This window comes from Pempheris klunzingeri, chromosome 5 (genome assembly GCF_042242105.1).
Source record: "Pempheris klunzingeri isolate RE-2024b chromosome 5, fPemKlu1.hap1, whole genome shotgun sequence".
Taxonomy (NCBI): domain Eukaryota; kingdom Metazoa; phylum Chordata; class Actinopteri; order Acropomatiformes; family Pempheridae; genus Pempheris; species Pempheris klunzingeri.
In genome coordinates, this window is record NC_092016.1 from 4,014,433 (window position 1) to 4,027,308 (window position 12,876).

A 12,876-nucleotide genomic window follows, 5' to 3' on the forward strand; every position below is an offset into this window, starting at 1 on the left:
TCAAAGACAGTGTGGTGTCACTCCACCTCTCTTGCACTTTAGTTAACCGAAACACACTTTGGGGAGTTAAAATGAGCATCCCGGTGGTGGATTTTGGCGCACTGAGCCTGAGCAAGGAAGATGTCAGTGACGAGCAGATGCACCACTTGAGCCAACAGCTGAAAACAGCTTTCACAGAGGTTGGGTTTGTTTTTCTGCAGAACACAGGGATCACTCAGGAGGAGGTGAGGAGAGCACACAGAGCCAGACACACCAGCATCAAGTGTAATTAAAGTGTTTTAAGGTGGAAATGCGTCCCGTGTTTGCGCCCCTGGTGTGTTTGCATTAGATGGATCGTGTGCAGGACATGTCCAAGAAGTTCTTCCTGCTGCCAGACGCGCAGAAACAGTCCTTCAGCAGGGGAAGCTTTCCCAACAACCCCAACCACGGCTGGGTGTCTCTGGAGAGCGAGAGGTGGGAATCAGAAAACGGACACCAAACACTTCTCCTCTGCACGATTGACTTCTTCTCTTAAATGTGAATAACTTTATAGCTTTTTTTTGCAGGCTGAATCCACGCAGACCTGGAGACCTAAAGGAGGCGTTCAACACTGCTTCACTGCACCCTGACATTGTAATGATTCACAGGCTCTGTGTATTTAATGGAACAGGCTTATCTGAGGATTTGTTGTTGATCCAGATAGCAGGAAAGATCCCACTTTATTTAGGATGTTATCAGTTTGGTGGTCAAAGTACTAATTGCTCAATAACAGAGAAAGTTTTATTCCTCTCTGTTCTTTTTGTAGCCTGATTGATACATTTGATTTGCCAATATTATCAGCCGATATTGATTTATCACAGATATATTTTGAAATATATACACTCCTCACTAAAAGTTAGGGATGTTCAGCTTTCAGGTGAAATTTCAGGATGAACCTAAAATGCATTCTAACCTTTCCAGGTGAACTTAATGTGACCTTCTCTAAACCTTTGAATGCACATGTCCAACTGTTCAGTGTCTCAGTACTTTCTGCACCAGCTGCTGTTCTCTAACAAGAAGCTTAGCAGCAACATTCACAACAGGTTTGATCCATGAATCCACCAATACATTTCCTGCTTCAGTCAGAATTGGTATTTAAACAGTCCTCCTCATCCTGCTGTTCACATTCTGACATCATGAGACCAAGACGACACCTAACAGTTGATCAGCAGCACCTCAACACTGGAGGCTTCAAACAGGAAGTCCTCAGACGGAGGTGTTCACTGAGCTTAGAGGGTCACAGAGTGTCATCAGGAGGTTGGAACAGTGATACAGAGACTGGAAGAGTCACAGAAAGGAGAGGAGTGGACGTCCTTTGGCCACATCCCAATTTATTGAGACACTGAAAATGTTTTGTTGTGGTTTACCTACCACTGTTGTTAGATTTTCTTCAAATACATTGTTTAAGATGAATAAAATTACCAGTGCATGCTTCTACTTAAATGCCCTACTTTCATGATATAATATCACTGTAGCATTCACTTTTTACATTTTCCATATATTTCACCTGAAAGTCGAATATCCCGAATAACTTTTTGTGAGTAGTGTATTTTCACGAGTATTTCCATTTGCTTCTACTGGACTTTTTACTGAAGTGCATGTGTCTGACAGCTTCAGTTACTTGCTGCTTAAGATTAATGATTCAAAATATTAACGAATAAATGATGGTGTAATGTTATAGATTAAGGCAAAACGTTATTGATCCCCAGGGGGAATAATCAACTGCACCTTTAACAGCTGTGACATTAAACTGATGAGCACATTAATGGATCTATAATCGTACTTCTACACTTAAAATGTGATTGCAAGAGTATTTATACTGTGTGGTATTGAGTACTTCCTCCATCACTGTACATGCACAAAACAGGACACTGCAGAGCAGAATATCAGTCTGAACCACAGAAATCTAGTCTCCTAGTCTAATCTAGTCTGTCTCCTGTGCTGCAGAAATGGCCGTCAGACGCTCTAACAGGCTTCCAGGAGATCCAGACGTCTTTCTTCCAGCGCTGCAAAGAGCTGAGTCTGCGGGTGCTGAGGGTGATGGCCCACAGCCTGGGTCTGGATCCAGAGGTGTTCCTGAGTACACACCGTCTAGTAGGAAGTATGTGCACATGTTGTTTGTTGGGTTCAAGCTGCAGGTCACGTAACACTTAAGGCGGTGGGTGTAGACCAGCTGATGTGTGGCAACGCTGTGACTTGGTCCTTTGTTTATCTGCACGCTGTCACTCAGGCACATCTTGTCTCACATTGAGTGGTTCTGGGTTATTAAGTTCATCTACATAAGTACCGTACTGCCAGTGTTTCTCTTTAATGGCACTTTATACTTCTACTTCACTACATTTGTCTGATAGCTGTAGTTACACTTCAGATTACCTCTCTCTCCAGTGAAAACCAGCAAGTTTAGAAATTAGATTTTCTTCTGATAAACTGAAGTATTGCTTCATGGGTTGAGAAAATAACTAAAGCTAAATAACTAGAGCTGAATAACTAGAGCTAAATAACTAGAGCTAAATAACTAGAGCTGAATAACTAGAGCTAAATAACTAGAGCTAAATAACTAGAGCTAAATAACTAGAGCTGAATAACTAGAGCTAAATAACTAGAGCTGAATATAAAATTAGCTAATTACTTAAAATGCAGGACTGTTGCTTGTAGTTAAGTACTTCCACAGTGTGGCATGAGTACTTTTGCTTAAGTAAATGATCTGAATACTTCTTCCACCACCGCTCACATTCACTAAAAAGCTGTTGCAGATGAGGAGGTTTGATGATCTATGCAGTTTCCACACACAGTTTCCCGGCTGGTGTAGTGATTCACATTCAGCTGCACTGTTTGACTCCCACATAGTCGGTATTATCAGAGGTCAGCATCATATTTTTGGGCAATAAACCTGCTGCTTAAGGCCAAATATTTGGAGGAATCAACTAAATGTTTACACAAAGCATGAGCAGGATACTCAGACGATAGTGTAACCAGTGAGAGCCAAACCAAAGCAAGACAAAATGATTAAGGTAAAGTTAAAATGAGAGGATAAAAACACAGTAGAGAGAAGACAGAAGATGAGACAATAAAAAAAAGCCTTCTAAAATATGTAGAAATACAGATAAAAGAATAAAAGCATTAAAAAAGACGACATCACATAAAAGCAAGTTTCTAGAAATGGGATCTAAGAGGTGGTTTAAAAGAAGCCTTAGCTCCTCAGGCAGGTCGCTCCAGGTCCCCACAGGCTCAGGTTTATTGGACCAGCACCACTCGAAGGCTTCATGGCTGGGGATGTATTTTAAGGTATCTTCTTGTGTTTCTAATGTATCAGACAGGGTTTAACAGTGTTGCCGTGTCTCCTCCAGCTGATCAGAATGGCACAACCCTGCGGTCTCTGTACTACCCACCGGTGGACAGTGAGAAGGCGAAGGAGGGTCAGCTGCGATGTGGGGAACATTCGGACTATGGCAGCATCACCCTGTTGTTTCAGGGCTCTGAGGGTCTGCAGGTAACACCGCTGACACCTTCACCTCTCTGGATGTAACAAAAAAACTACACTGAGGATTTAAAACATCACTTGAGGCTTTAGTTCTGTTTGGTCACATAGCACTGGAGGTGTGAAATCCTCAGTCATGTAATCCACACGACACTCTTTAAACTTTCAGGTGCGTAATCGCGCAGGTGAATTCATCTGTGCTCCCTGCATCCCCGGAGCGGTCCTCATTAATATCGCTGACCTGATGCAGCGCTGGACCAGCGATCGGTTTGTCTCTGTGGTGAGTTGAGAGGAAGATTTAGCAGACATGTATCACATCTTCTGTGGATTTATTTTAAGGACTGTATGTGCATGGAGCCTAACAAGACATATTAACTGGTCACCAAGAAGTCCTCTTTTGGCTTGAGAAGATTAGAAAATTTAAAAAAATTGATAAAAAAATAATTTTACTAACTAATGAACTTACAGTAAACCCTTGATAGAGGATCTCTTGATATTCACTTGGATATTAAAAACAGATAATGAAAGATTTCAAGTGTTACAGCATTCAAAACAGGACACTTCTACCTTGTTTTTTTTTTAATAACCTTGGTCTCAGTCAAGTAAAGTCTGACCACAGTGGTTTATTATCACTGAAAGAGTTGGAGATGTACGCTGTGACTCAGAGGTCTGCCTCCCTCTTCTGATTGCAGTGTTCTACAGTAATAAAGAACATGTTTGTGCTCTTGATATTGACCAGATGTTATCTTAATCAGGACTGTTAAAGTTTCCTTTCCTTCAGCTCCACAGAGTTTTGCTTCCTCCTGCTGGAGACTCTCAGACACGTCAGTCTGTGGCTTTCTTCCTCCAGCCGGACGACGAGGCTCTGATCACCTGCTGCGACGGCTCCACCAAATACCCTCCCGTCACAGCAGGCGCCTACCTCATCAAGCGCCTCAACGACTCGTATGGACGAAGCTGAACTTCCACCCATTCCAACAAAGTCTTTTCACAGTGTTTTATATCACAGCGACTCTTGCCAGAATGATGAATATCCCACTTCGGATCCCACAAAGGTTTTTACGTGTTTTTAAATTGTGCTTTGAATATTAGTTCTGTGTTTTCAGGTAAATCAATCAGCCGGTGTGATAAAAGGACGAGATGCAAACCTCAAATCTGCAAGCTCATTCACTTTATTGTCCACATTCAAACCTTGTACAACAGTTTCATGAATTCAGGATGTTGGGTTGCGGACTGATAAAAAAATAAACAGCAAAATCAACCGGTTTATTGTACCTCAGTCTCTGAGTCTCCTATGAAAAAGATGAGAACAAATCCAACCTGCTGCAGTTTCTCTTGCGGTGGTGCAGAGGATAAATAAATTAAACATATTCTACCATGAAAAATGACACAGATTCACTGACACACAAACACACGGCACACAGACAACCATACAATCATCACACTGACACCTGCACAATTAAATTAAAAGATTTAAACATGTTTAACTAAAACACAACTGAGGGAAAATTCATTTTGAGTAGGTATAAAAGAGTTTAACTGGTAACGGTCCAAGTAAACAAGTAAGGAAATGATGGCTGAGAAGTGTAACTGTTAACAGAACTTATATAAAAGAGGTATCAGAGGACTAAATCAACTGTGATTTTGAAATATTGATTGAGAGCGTACTTCTTTATACCAACAGAGATCCAGCATCGTATTCTAAAATGACACCATAAAACAAATGTGAAAATGAACATAAATTACTTATTAAAGATGGAACAATAGTCTGTGGACCTCTTCTCTTAAATATGGTGAATATATTATTCATATTACTACATTTAAAAAAATACTTTCTAATGAAAATGGGACTTCATTCAATAACCTGTAGTACTACGTCAAGTTTCTGACATTCATTTTTCTGTAATAATTCTATCTTTAATGAAATAAATAAATATAAAGTATTTCCTCTGAGAGACAATATCAGTGACAACGAGCTACAGTGTGCACTAAACAAAACATTCACTGATCAGGCCAGAAGCCTTCCCCATTTCACCCCAAAGCACTTCCCGTGGAGAACAGAGACCTTGCTGTGATAAAAGATCCAAATGACAAAAAAAACAAACAAAAAAAAAAACAAAAGGGTCGATTGTCTGCGAAGAAAACTGGACCAGCTCCACATTTCAAGTCTGATTTGAGCAGCCAAACTGGGCGTAATGGGAACTGGCACTAAATCTGAAGCCTGATTCTTATGTGCTCCTAAGATTTTGGCATATTTCTGTAAATCCTAAACAAAAAATGGAAAATTGGAATTATTACAAGGCAAACACTCGCGCGCACACACACACACACACACACACACACGCTCACTAGCATTCATACAAGCACTTGGAGTAGTGAGGTCTGCTAAGAGTGTCCTGGCACTGGTACATGTTGCTGCTGGTGACCAGGGGGCAGTGGTTGACTGCTTCCTGGTACAACTGGTGGGGGTCCACCTTCAGCTACAGGAGCTCCGGGCTCTGCAACACACAGTCACAGCTGTATTCACATGGTCGTGAAGCTTCAGACAAAATGCTGTGGCCTTAAGGTTAGAGGGGAGGGTTTGTTTGGTTCAAGTTTTAGATTAAGACTGTTGGAAGTGTTTACTAGCTGCATGCAGGCTCAGACTTACTGAGTGTCCCGTCACTGTTTGCACAGCAGTTAAGCTGCTTCCTTTGTCCAGTGTTCCTGAGTGAGTCGTTTATTCCATTTTATTTGATATTCCAGGCCATGTTTACTTTGGGATCTGTTAACGTAGGGATGTATTTATATACTGATTGATGTGATTTAGAGTTGTAGAGTGTAGAGTCTATTGATATCTGTCTATCTATCTCACCCAACTCTGTTAAAGGAAAGAAGTTTTCTGTGTTCATATCAGTTAAGTCAAATCCAGTGTATTCCTGAAAAAAAAAGAGTTTTGAGTCTTGATCTTACCTCACACTCTGGACTAAAAGTCAGGATATCTCAGCCTCTGCTACTTTGATTTATTACCGTTCTTTTCTGATGTCTCTTGTGAGGCACCCTAATTTTAAGAACTGCAAGACTACATGGCGGAGGTATGCTTGTAACCTTTTCTGAGTCACTTCTCTTGGTTAAATTGAGTTTGGACAACAAGCCTTTGCAATGTGATACTCACGTTTGGCCTCAGCTTTTATCCTCTCCATTTCTTCCACTGCCTGAGGACAGAAAACAAGAATGAAAACGTTACAGCGTGGGAGCGCCGGTTCAGTTTATTAACATGAACATTTTGCAAGGAACCATAACTGCACATTGAGTTGCAGTCCGACATGCCCTGAGCCATGATAAAAATATCTGAATCTGGGTCCTGTTTGCGTTAGAGTGCTCTCTACATCTCAAACTTGGCAGCAGTAAGTGGTAATGTACTGTGTGTGTGCACAGAATCTACAGAATACAATAATGTTTGGGTGCGGCTCACCAGCTCTGCAGCAGCCAAGTAAATGTTTCCAACAAATCATACATGTCCTCAATCAGAAATCATTTTGAATAAACTGTGGGCTACTGTGTGTGTGTGTGTATTACTCCATCTGCTGCAGACTACCGAGGGAAGAAATCCTGATGTCTGATGGTGCATCACCTGCAAACTGTTTTTGTTTTAATTCACCTGCTGTAGGCCCATCTTCTGAGCATTCAGTTCATCCTGTTTCCTCTCCAGCTCCTCCCTCTGTCTCTGCAGCTCATCAGACTTCCTGTTGATGTCATTCGCCTCGTTGGCCAGATGCTGCTCGTACTGTCTCAGCTCCTCCTCAGTGTAAACAGGGTTTTGATCTAAAGTCTGCTGAGGCAGAAGATGTAATATATTTGATGAATAACAGGATGTTAAGAGTAATCTTTAACATATTTATACTGCTTTTATTTCATCAGCCAACTAGAGTTTTGAGAGAGATTAGTTCACCAAATAATGGTTAATTTAGTTAGACCTCACATTTCCGTCTGCATCTATCAGACTTTTTCCTATAAAATCTTGTTCTTACCTCCCACTCATCTTTTTCCAAGAACTCCTCCTTCTTAGTGGCTGCCATGAACTCACTCAGAGACACAAGTCTGTCTTTATTGGTGTCCACCTGAACATCGACACATGAAGCTGCTTTAATCAACGTCAGGGCCGGGAAATCGTCACAGCTGCTAAACAGAAATCCATCTTGCAGCGCAGATAATAGTACAAGCTTTTCTATTCGCTAAAGGAATCACACATGAATATAAATAGCGAGAATAACACAGAAAAACAATGTGTACCCAGGAGATGCCAAGATAAGCACATTGGTGAGCTATGTACTTTCAAGTAAAATGTTTCTTTCCCTTTTCTTTTTATATTATAAATAATGTTAATGCTCCATTTAACCTCCTATGATCCTACTTATAACTTCATACCTGCAATAATTTGAGTACAATTTGTCACTAAAGTGTGAGAAACAGTGTCCATTTATGACAATTTGAGTGATATTTGCTGCTTTTATGATTTTGACACTGCTTTGACAGAATTGGGATACTATAGCTGATTCTTCTAGGAAATGGGGGAAAGAAAATGGGTGTGCGAAACAAAGTGGCCGGACCGGATTCGAATCTACACACTCTACCAGGTGAGCTACCAGGATGCCTCGATGATGAGCTTAAATAAGCTTCTTACACATGAGCAAACCTCCACATCAGGTTCGTTACTGTGGTGACTCACCTCGTTCATAACATGCTCTCTCATTCGCAGTCTCTCTTCCTCCATCTCAACCATGTCGTCTTCTTCATTTTCGGGGTTGTACACCTTCTCCAGCTTGAAGACACACATGGATGCCCATATTACCTCGAAGGCTTCTTCGTTTCTGGATTACATTGTCCAAAAACATGCAGAACAGCGGAGCAGTTATACATGAAGACATAAGCACAAATACCTCTTTAGTGAAGAGTGCCTCGAGCTCGCTCTCGTCAAAGAAGCCATCTCCATTGCTGTCTGTAACACAAAATCAGTGTATCAGATTAATATTATGTGTTTAGCACTGGTCCATAAACAATACATTCAGCCACATGGATCCCTTTTGTCACTTTGGTGACTAGATTGTAGAATCACAGAATGAATGCTGACCTGGCTGTTTATTTAAGAGGGATAACAGAGGAAGCCTGTGATAGCGTCAGCTGTTCTTTAGACACATATATGGTCTCTGGTTACCGTGCATTTTGAAGAAGGTCTTGGGATCAAAGTCTTCTGGGTCCATACCATCTGCTTCCTGCCACACCTCCTTCAGCTGGTCTTCACTGCCCTGCACACACCAACACACACACACACCATGGTGGTTCATCACTCCACACTTTCCTTCAGGATTTCTCCTTCGTTTTTGCATTTTCTGCCATGTTTACATAAAACCTGCTCAGCTGGCTCCTGTTTTCATTGGCACTCAGTGAAAGTAATGAGTGAGAATTATTAACTCTTACAGGGTGGTTAACTTTTGGATGCTCGGAATGTTTCTTTTTCATCTCCTCGTAGTGCTGCTCGTCTCTCTTGCGTTCCTCCTCGTTCATGGTCTTTAGACGTTCCCTCCTCTCGTGCTCCTTCATCATCTCATACCTCTTGAAGTCATCATGGCGGCTCTTGTCAAAGTTCTCCAGGTCTTTGGTCGCCTACGAATGAAAGCAAAAAGTTAAGAAGGGGGAATTCACACGTGGATTGTAAAGCTTATACTGGTATTCTCACTGCTCTGGAATTGATACCAACACAAGTAGAACAGTCAGAGCTGTACAATACAAATTTGATTGTTCTAAAAAGTTCTAAAGTTTCAAAGTACAATCTGACTGTATACCTGGTGATCCATGTGAAACTAAAACTATTGTTTGGACTGGTTTTTGTTTGAAGACCATACAGGTCATTCTTTATTCTACAGCCCTCGAGGGACTCGTCTGGTACACAGTATAGAATATGTGTCAAATAAAGTCTCAAACAAAGCAAACGCTCAATTATCAGAAATTTACAAATTCAAATAATTCACCAAGCAGCCCCAAAGCATAAATAATAAATAAATTAATAAAGCCAGCATGTGGGCGGTCCTGAGAAACCTGTCATTCTCTGCAGGCTCATCCTATTTATAACAATAATATGAAGCAAGGTGCTCTTTACTGTGATTACAGGTATGACTGAGATGCTGTTACATACAAGTAGCAGCCCCACAGTATCCACAAAAAGTGGAAAGGAACATGGTCAGAATAAGATATAAGATGTGTGTTTGCTATGTGTATACATGAGAGGTTGTGTTACAACAAACCTTCAGCTATTTGTTCTACTCTAACAGTCAGTATGCCCAGAGGCTACAGCAGTCATTCCTTTGAGGTGAGTTATTTCTTTATTTTGGGCTGTGTTTGATGCTTACAATGCCAAAAATGCACCAGAAAAGCTACGATATGTCAAGTTATCGATAATATTACTCTGGGTTTTGCAAAGCAACAACCTCACCTGATGAATTTCTGCCTTCTTTGTCAACTTTTATACAAGTGAGAAGTCACAGCTAAGTCTATATAAAAAAAGTCAGATCTACAACAGTAAAGGTCTATTTAGTCAAGTGGTTTTTTTATTAACGTCTGTACCGATTTGATGAGTCGGTCCAGGTCCTCCACTTCAAAAGTCTCCGTGTTCATGTGGTTGAGGTGCTCAAACTGTTTCAGCAGGGCTTGGTGGTCCACTGTCCGGACTGCAACAAAGGGAATTATGAAAAGCTTTGTTTAACACCCCTGAAATGTTTCTAGGTACGTGCCGTATTACATCATGTTCCTGTGTCTGAGAGCCACATCCTATATTTGGCAATGACCCAGCTGCTGATGTTGCAAAGCTTCTTGTGCAACTTCAAGGGAAAAAAAAAAAAGTGTCTCAGAGAGCAAAGCATGCAGGATACTTACCATTCCCTTCCTGGATGTCATGTTTGGCTTTGAGGAGCATCCGCAGCCTGTTCATCTCCTCCCTCTTCAGCTCGTCCAGCTTAGTCCGAAGATTGTGGTGCACAAAGTCCAGCTCTTTGGAAAGTTTGCCATGCTGCAAGCAGAAAATAAACACGCCACAGTCCAGTACAAAGTGTTCATGGTCAGCAAAGAGCATACAAAACAATGGCATGTGTTGTGAGTGTGCAAACATACTTTGATGTCATCCATGTTAGCATTTTTTAGCTTTTCTTTGAAGTGGGGGTCTTTCTCAAGGTACTCAATGACTTCTCGGAGGTAGCGGTCGTAGTGCAGTCCGGTATCCTGCAGCATAAACAAGCACACATCAGTATTTGCTGTTTGAGGACTAAAATTTGCATTAAAGTCGTTCATATCTATCTTGACTGAGGACCATTATGGAAAACACTTGTGTCAATAACTCCTTAATCTGACATTGCTCCCGTTTATTTTAAGCAAATACTCCAAAATACATTGAATGTAATAATCCCATCAACCTTTTACTCACAAACAAGTGTGCTTTCTATGTGAAACAGCCCTGCCCGAGGCACTGTAAGCCAAATGGTTCCCTCCCTTGGATAACTGAGAGGTATTTGTTGTAATCAGCTATAAGACCCTGACTTAAATGTGATATCCGTGTGTATAACTCTGTCTATCTGACTCACAGCACTCTGTGGTGGCTCCAGTTCCTCCTCTGGAGGTTTTTCTTTGGTCTTGTCCAAACTGATAGGCACTGACTGGACACACAGCCACAAACTCAGCAGAACCAGTCCGCAGTGGGCCATGGCTTTAGCCCCCAACATCTGGCTGGGATCATAAAAGAAAGAATTAAAGGAGTTAATTGGGTAAATCAACATTTTGTGATGTTACATGAGTATGTTGTGCCTCTCATAGTGCTTTTTAATTGTTCTAAATTTGTTTTTGGGGTCGACCAGTATCCAGGTGCTTAATCTGAACATAAGACTTCACCCTTCATTTCTCAAATGTTGAAAAAGCCATTACTTCACCTGGTGACAATATGGGATGTAAATTAGTCTTAATCTCAAAAGCAACTCTCCACCACAAGCAAAGGACTGAGCAGCACACGTGTTCGGTGGATAAAGACACAGCAGAGCTTGCTTTAAAACACTATAACCTCATGACTTGAAAGAGTGAGAGCACAGAGGATAACGGTGTCATGTAAAGAACCGTCTGTTTAACCACTGAGGATGGTTTAGTTAAGATGGTAGCTAATTCACTGTCCAATAGGTGCAAAAAGCAACAAAACAAGCCATAGCATTTGTGGTAAAACGCGATAATATATCACAATTAGCGGAAAACAGCACTTACCTGTAAACTCTCGCCTCCTTCGAGCTCTTTTTTACACTCTTATGGGCGCTTGGACCGTTTAGTTTTCCTTAAAGAGCTTCACTGGCGCTTGTTTACAGCTGTCATCCACCACCAATACGAGCCTCCTCTGGCCACAACCTACACTTAAAGAGATTGTGTTCACCATGGCAACGCCCCGCCCACGGCCGCTCTCATTGGCCAGAAAAAGTACACATTCTTTGTAAAACAGTCGCGTTGAGCGCTGATTGGACGCCCGAGCTGTCAGTCAAAGTGTATCAAACTGTTAACCCGTGGCTTAAGGTGCGTTGAGCCAAACTGTACGTGGCGTTCAGGCAACCCCGAGGGGGGCGGAGTGTTTTTAATGTAATAAAGAAAAACTATTATATGTATATAATTATATATAATAATTACTATAATTATATGTATTTAACAATATTAAATGTGGAAGTCTTCAAAAAAAAAAAGTTCTCTAAAATGAATAAATGTGGCAGGCACTATGGGATAAAAAGTTATTTCTATTTACATATATTTATATATTATTACCTAATTTTATTAATTTCTTTCATTCAAGTCTGTGCAATACTGCTTTTTTTTGACTGGTGCAATAATTCATCACTTCATCCATTCTATTACAGTGCAACCTCTTTGTTATATTTGTATATACTGCATAGCTTTTTTATTCTATTTATATTATATTCTATTTATATAGGCACCTGTTGTTTAACTTGGAGGTCCTATTAGAACAGGTCTACATGGTTTAATATGCAAAAAAACACATTATTTTTCTCATACCTGACAGGACTGCTGCAGCTTTTTTCAGCCTCTTTCTGCACACTCTGTTTTAGACGAACTCAGCAAACTCCTGAGCTGGTGTTAGTGAGGGAAAAACAGTGGCAGACAGCAAGGTAGATTCAGGAGGTTGTCAGTGGCGGAGACCATGGATGTATAAAGATCCATGAAAGTTGCTCAGTGGCACATGAAGTCAAAAAAGTTTGACTTCCCGGGTGTAAAAGTACCCAAATCTGCCACATTGTTAGGCTCATGGAGCATGCACCTCCGCTATAATAAATGGAAATAAAATAATTGAATTGTTTGACTCTTCTAGA

At 41.0% G+C, this 12,876-nt stretch overlaps 2 protein-coding genes across 3 annotated transcripts; one reads left to right on the plus strand and one right to left on the minus strand.

Moving 5' to 3' along the window:
• Positions 1 to 62: 62 nt before the first annotated feature.
• On the plus strand, positions 63 to 4,457 carry LOC139201897 (uncharacterized). Its single transcript, XM_070831338.1, has 7 exons — positions 63 to 224; positions 329 to 453; positions 546 to 612; positions 1,966 to 2,119; positions 3,366 to 3,508; positions 3,666 to 3,776; positions 4,278 to 4,457. Exons 1-7 carry the CDS (start codon positions 72 to 74, stop codon positions 4,455 to 4,457), a joined length of 933 nt encoding a protein of 310 aa, XP_070687439.1. The 5' UTR covers positions 63 to 71.
• A 167-nt stretch (positions 4,458 to 4,624) lies between these two features.
• nucb2b (nucleobindin 2b) lies at positions 4,625 to 11,244 on the minus strand. Of its 2 annotated transcripts, none has more exons than XM_070830465.1 (12): positions 11,107 to 11,244; positions 10,640 to 10,747; positions 10,406 to 10,538; positions 10,097 to 10,200; positions 8,954 to 9,139; positions 8,691 to 8,781; positions 8,416 to 8,474; positions 8,205 to 8,297; positions 7,507 to 7,596; positions 7,137 to 7,307; positions 6,651 to 6,690; positions 4,625 to 5,994 (listed from the first exon to the last, which is right to left on the minus strand). In XM_070830465.1, exons 1-12 carry the CDS (start codon positions 11,242 to 11,244, stop codon positions 5,882 to 5,884), a joined length of 1,326 nt encoding a protein of 441 aa, XP_070686566.1. In that variant the 3' UTR covers positions 4,625 to 5,881. The 2 variants fall into 2 exon arrangements, with proteins under 2 accessions (XP_070686566.1, XP_070686567.1); XM_070830466.1 differs by having other exon boundaries at positions 7,137 to 7,310; positions 11,107 to 11,241.
• Between the last annotated feature and the right edge of the window lie 1,632 nt (positions 11,245 to 12,876).

Bases quoted from the DNA above. Each gene is read 5' to 3' on its own strand.
- nucb2b (XM_070830465.1), bottom strand. From the start codon at position 11,244: ATGTTGGGGGCTAAAGCCATGGCCCACTGCGGACTGGTTCTGCTGAGT. The intron at 10,748-11,106 runs GTGAGTCAGATA...TTTATGCTGCAG, and splicing joins TGGAGCCACCACAGAGTGCT to GATACCGGACTGCACTACGA. The intron at 10,201-10,405 runs GTAAGTATCCTG...CCTTTGTTGCAG, and splicing joins TGACATCCAGGAAGGGAATG to TCCGGACAGTGGACCACCAA.
- LOC139201897 (XM_070831338.1), top strand. From the start codon at position 72: ATGAGCATCCCGGTGGTGGATTTTGGCGCACTGAGCCTGAGCAAGGAA. The intron at 225-328 runs GTGAGGAGAGCA...TGTTTGCATTAG, and splicing joins CAGGGATCACTCAGGAGGAG to ATGGATCGTGTGCAGGACAT. The intron at 613-1,965 runs GTAATGATTCAC...CCTGTGCTGCAG, and splicing joins CTTCACTGCACCCTGACATT to AAATGGCCGTCAGACGCTCT.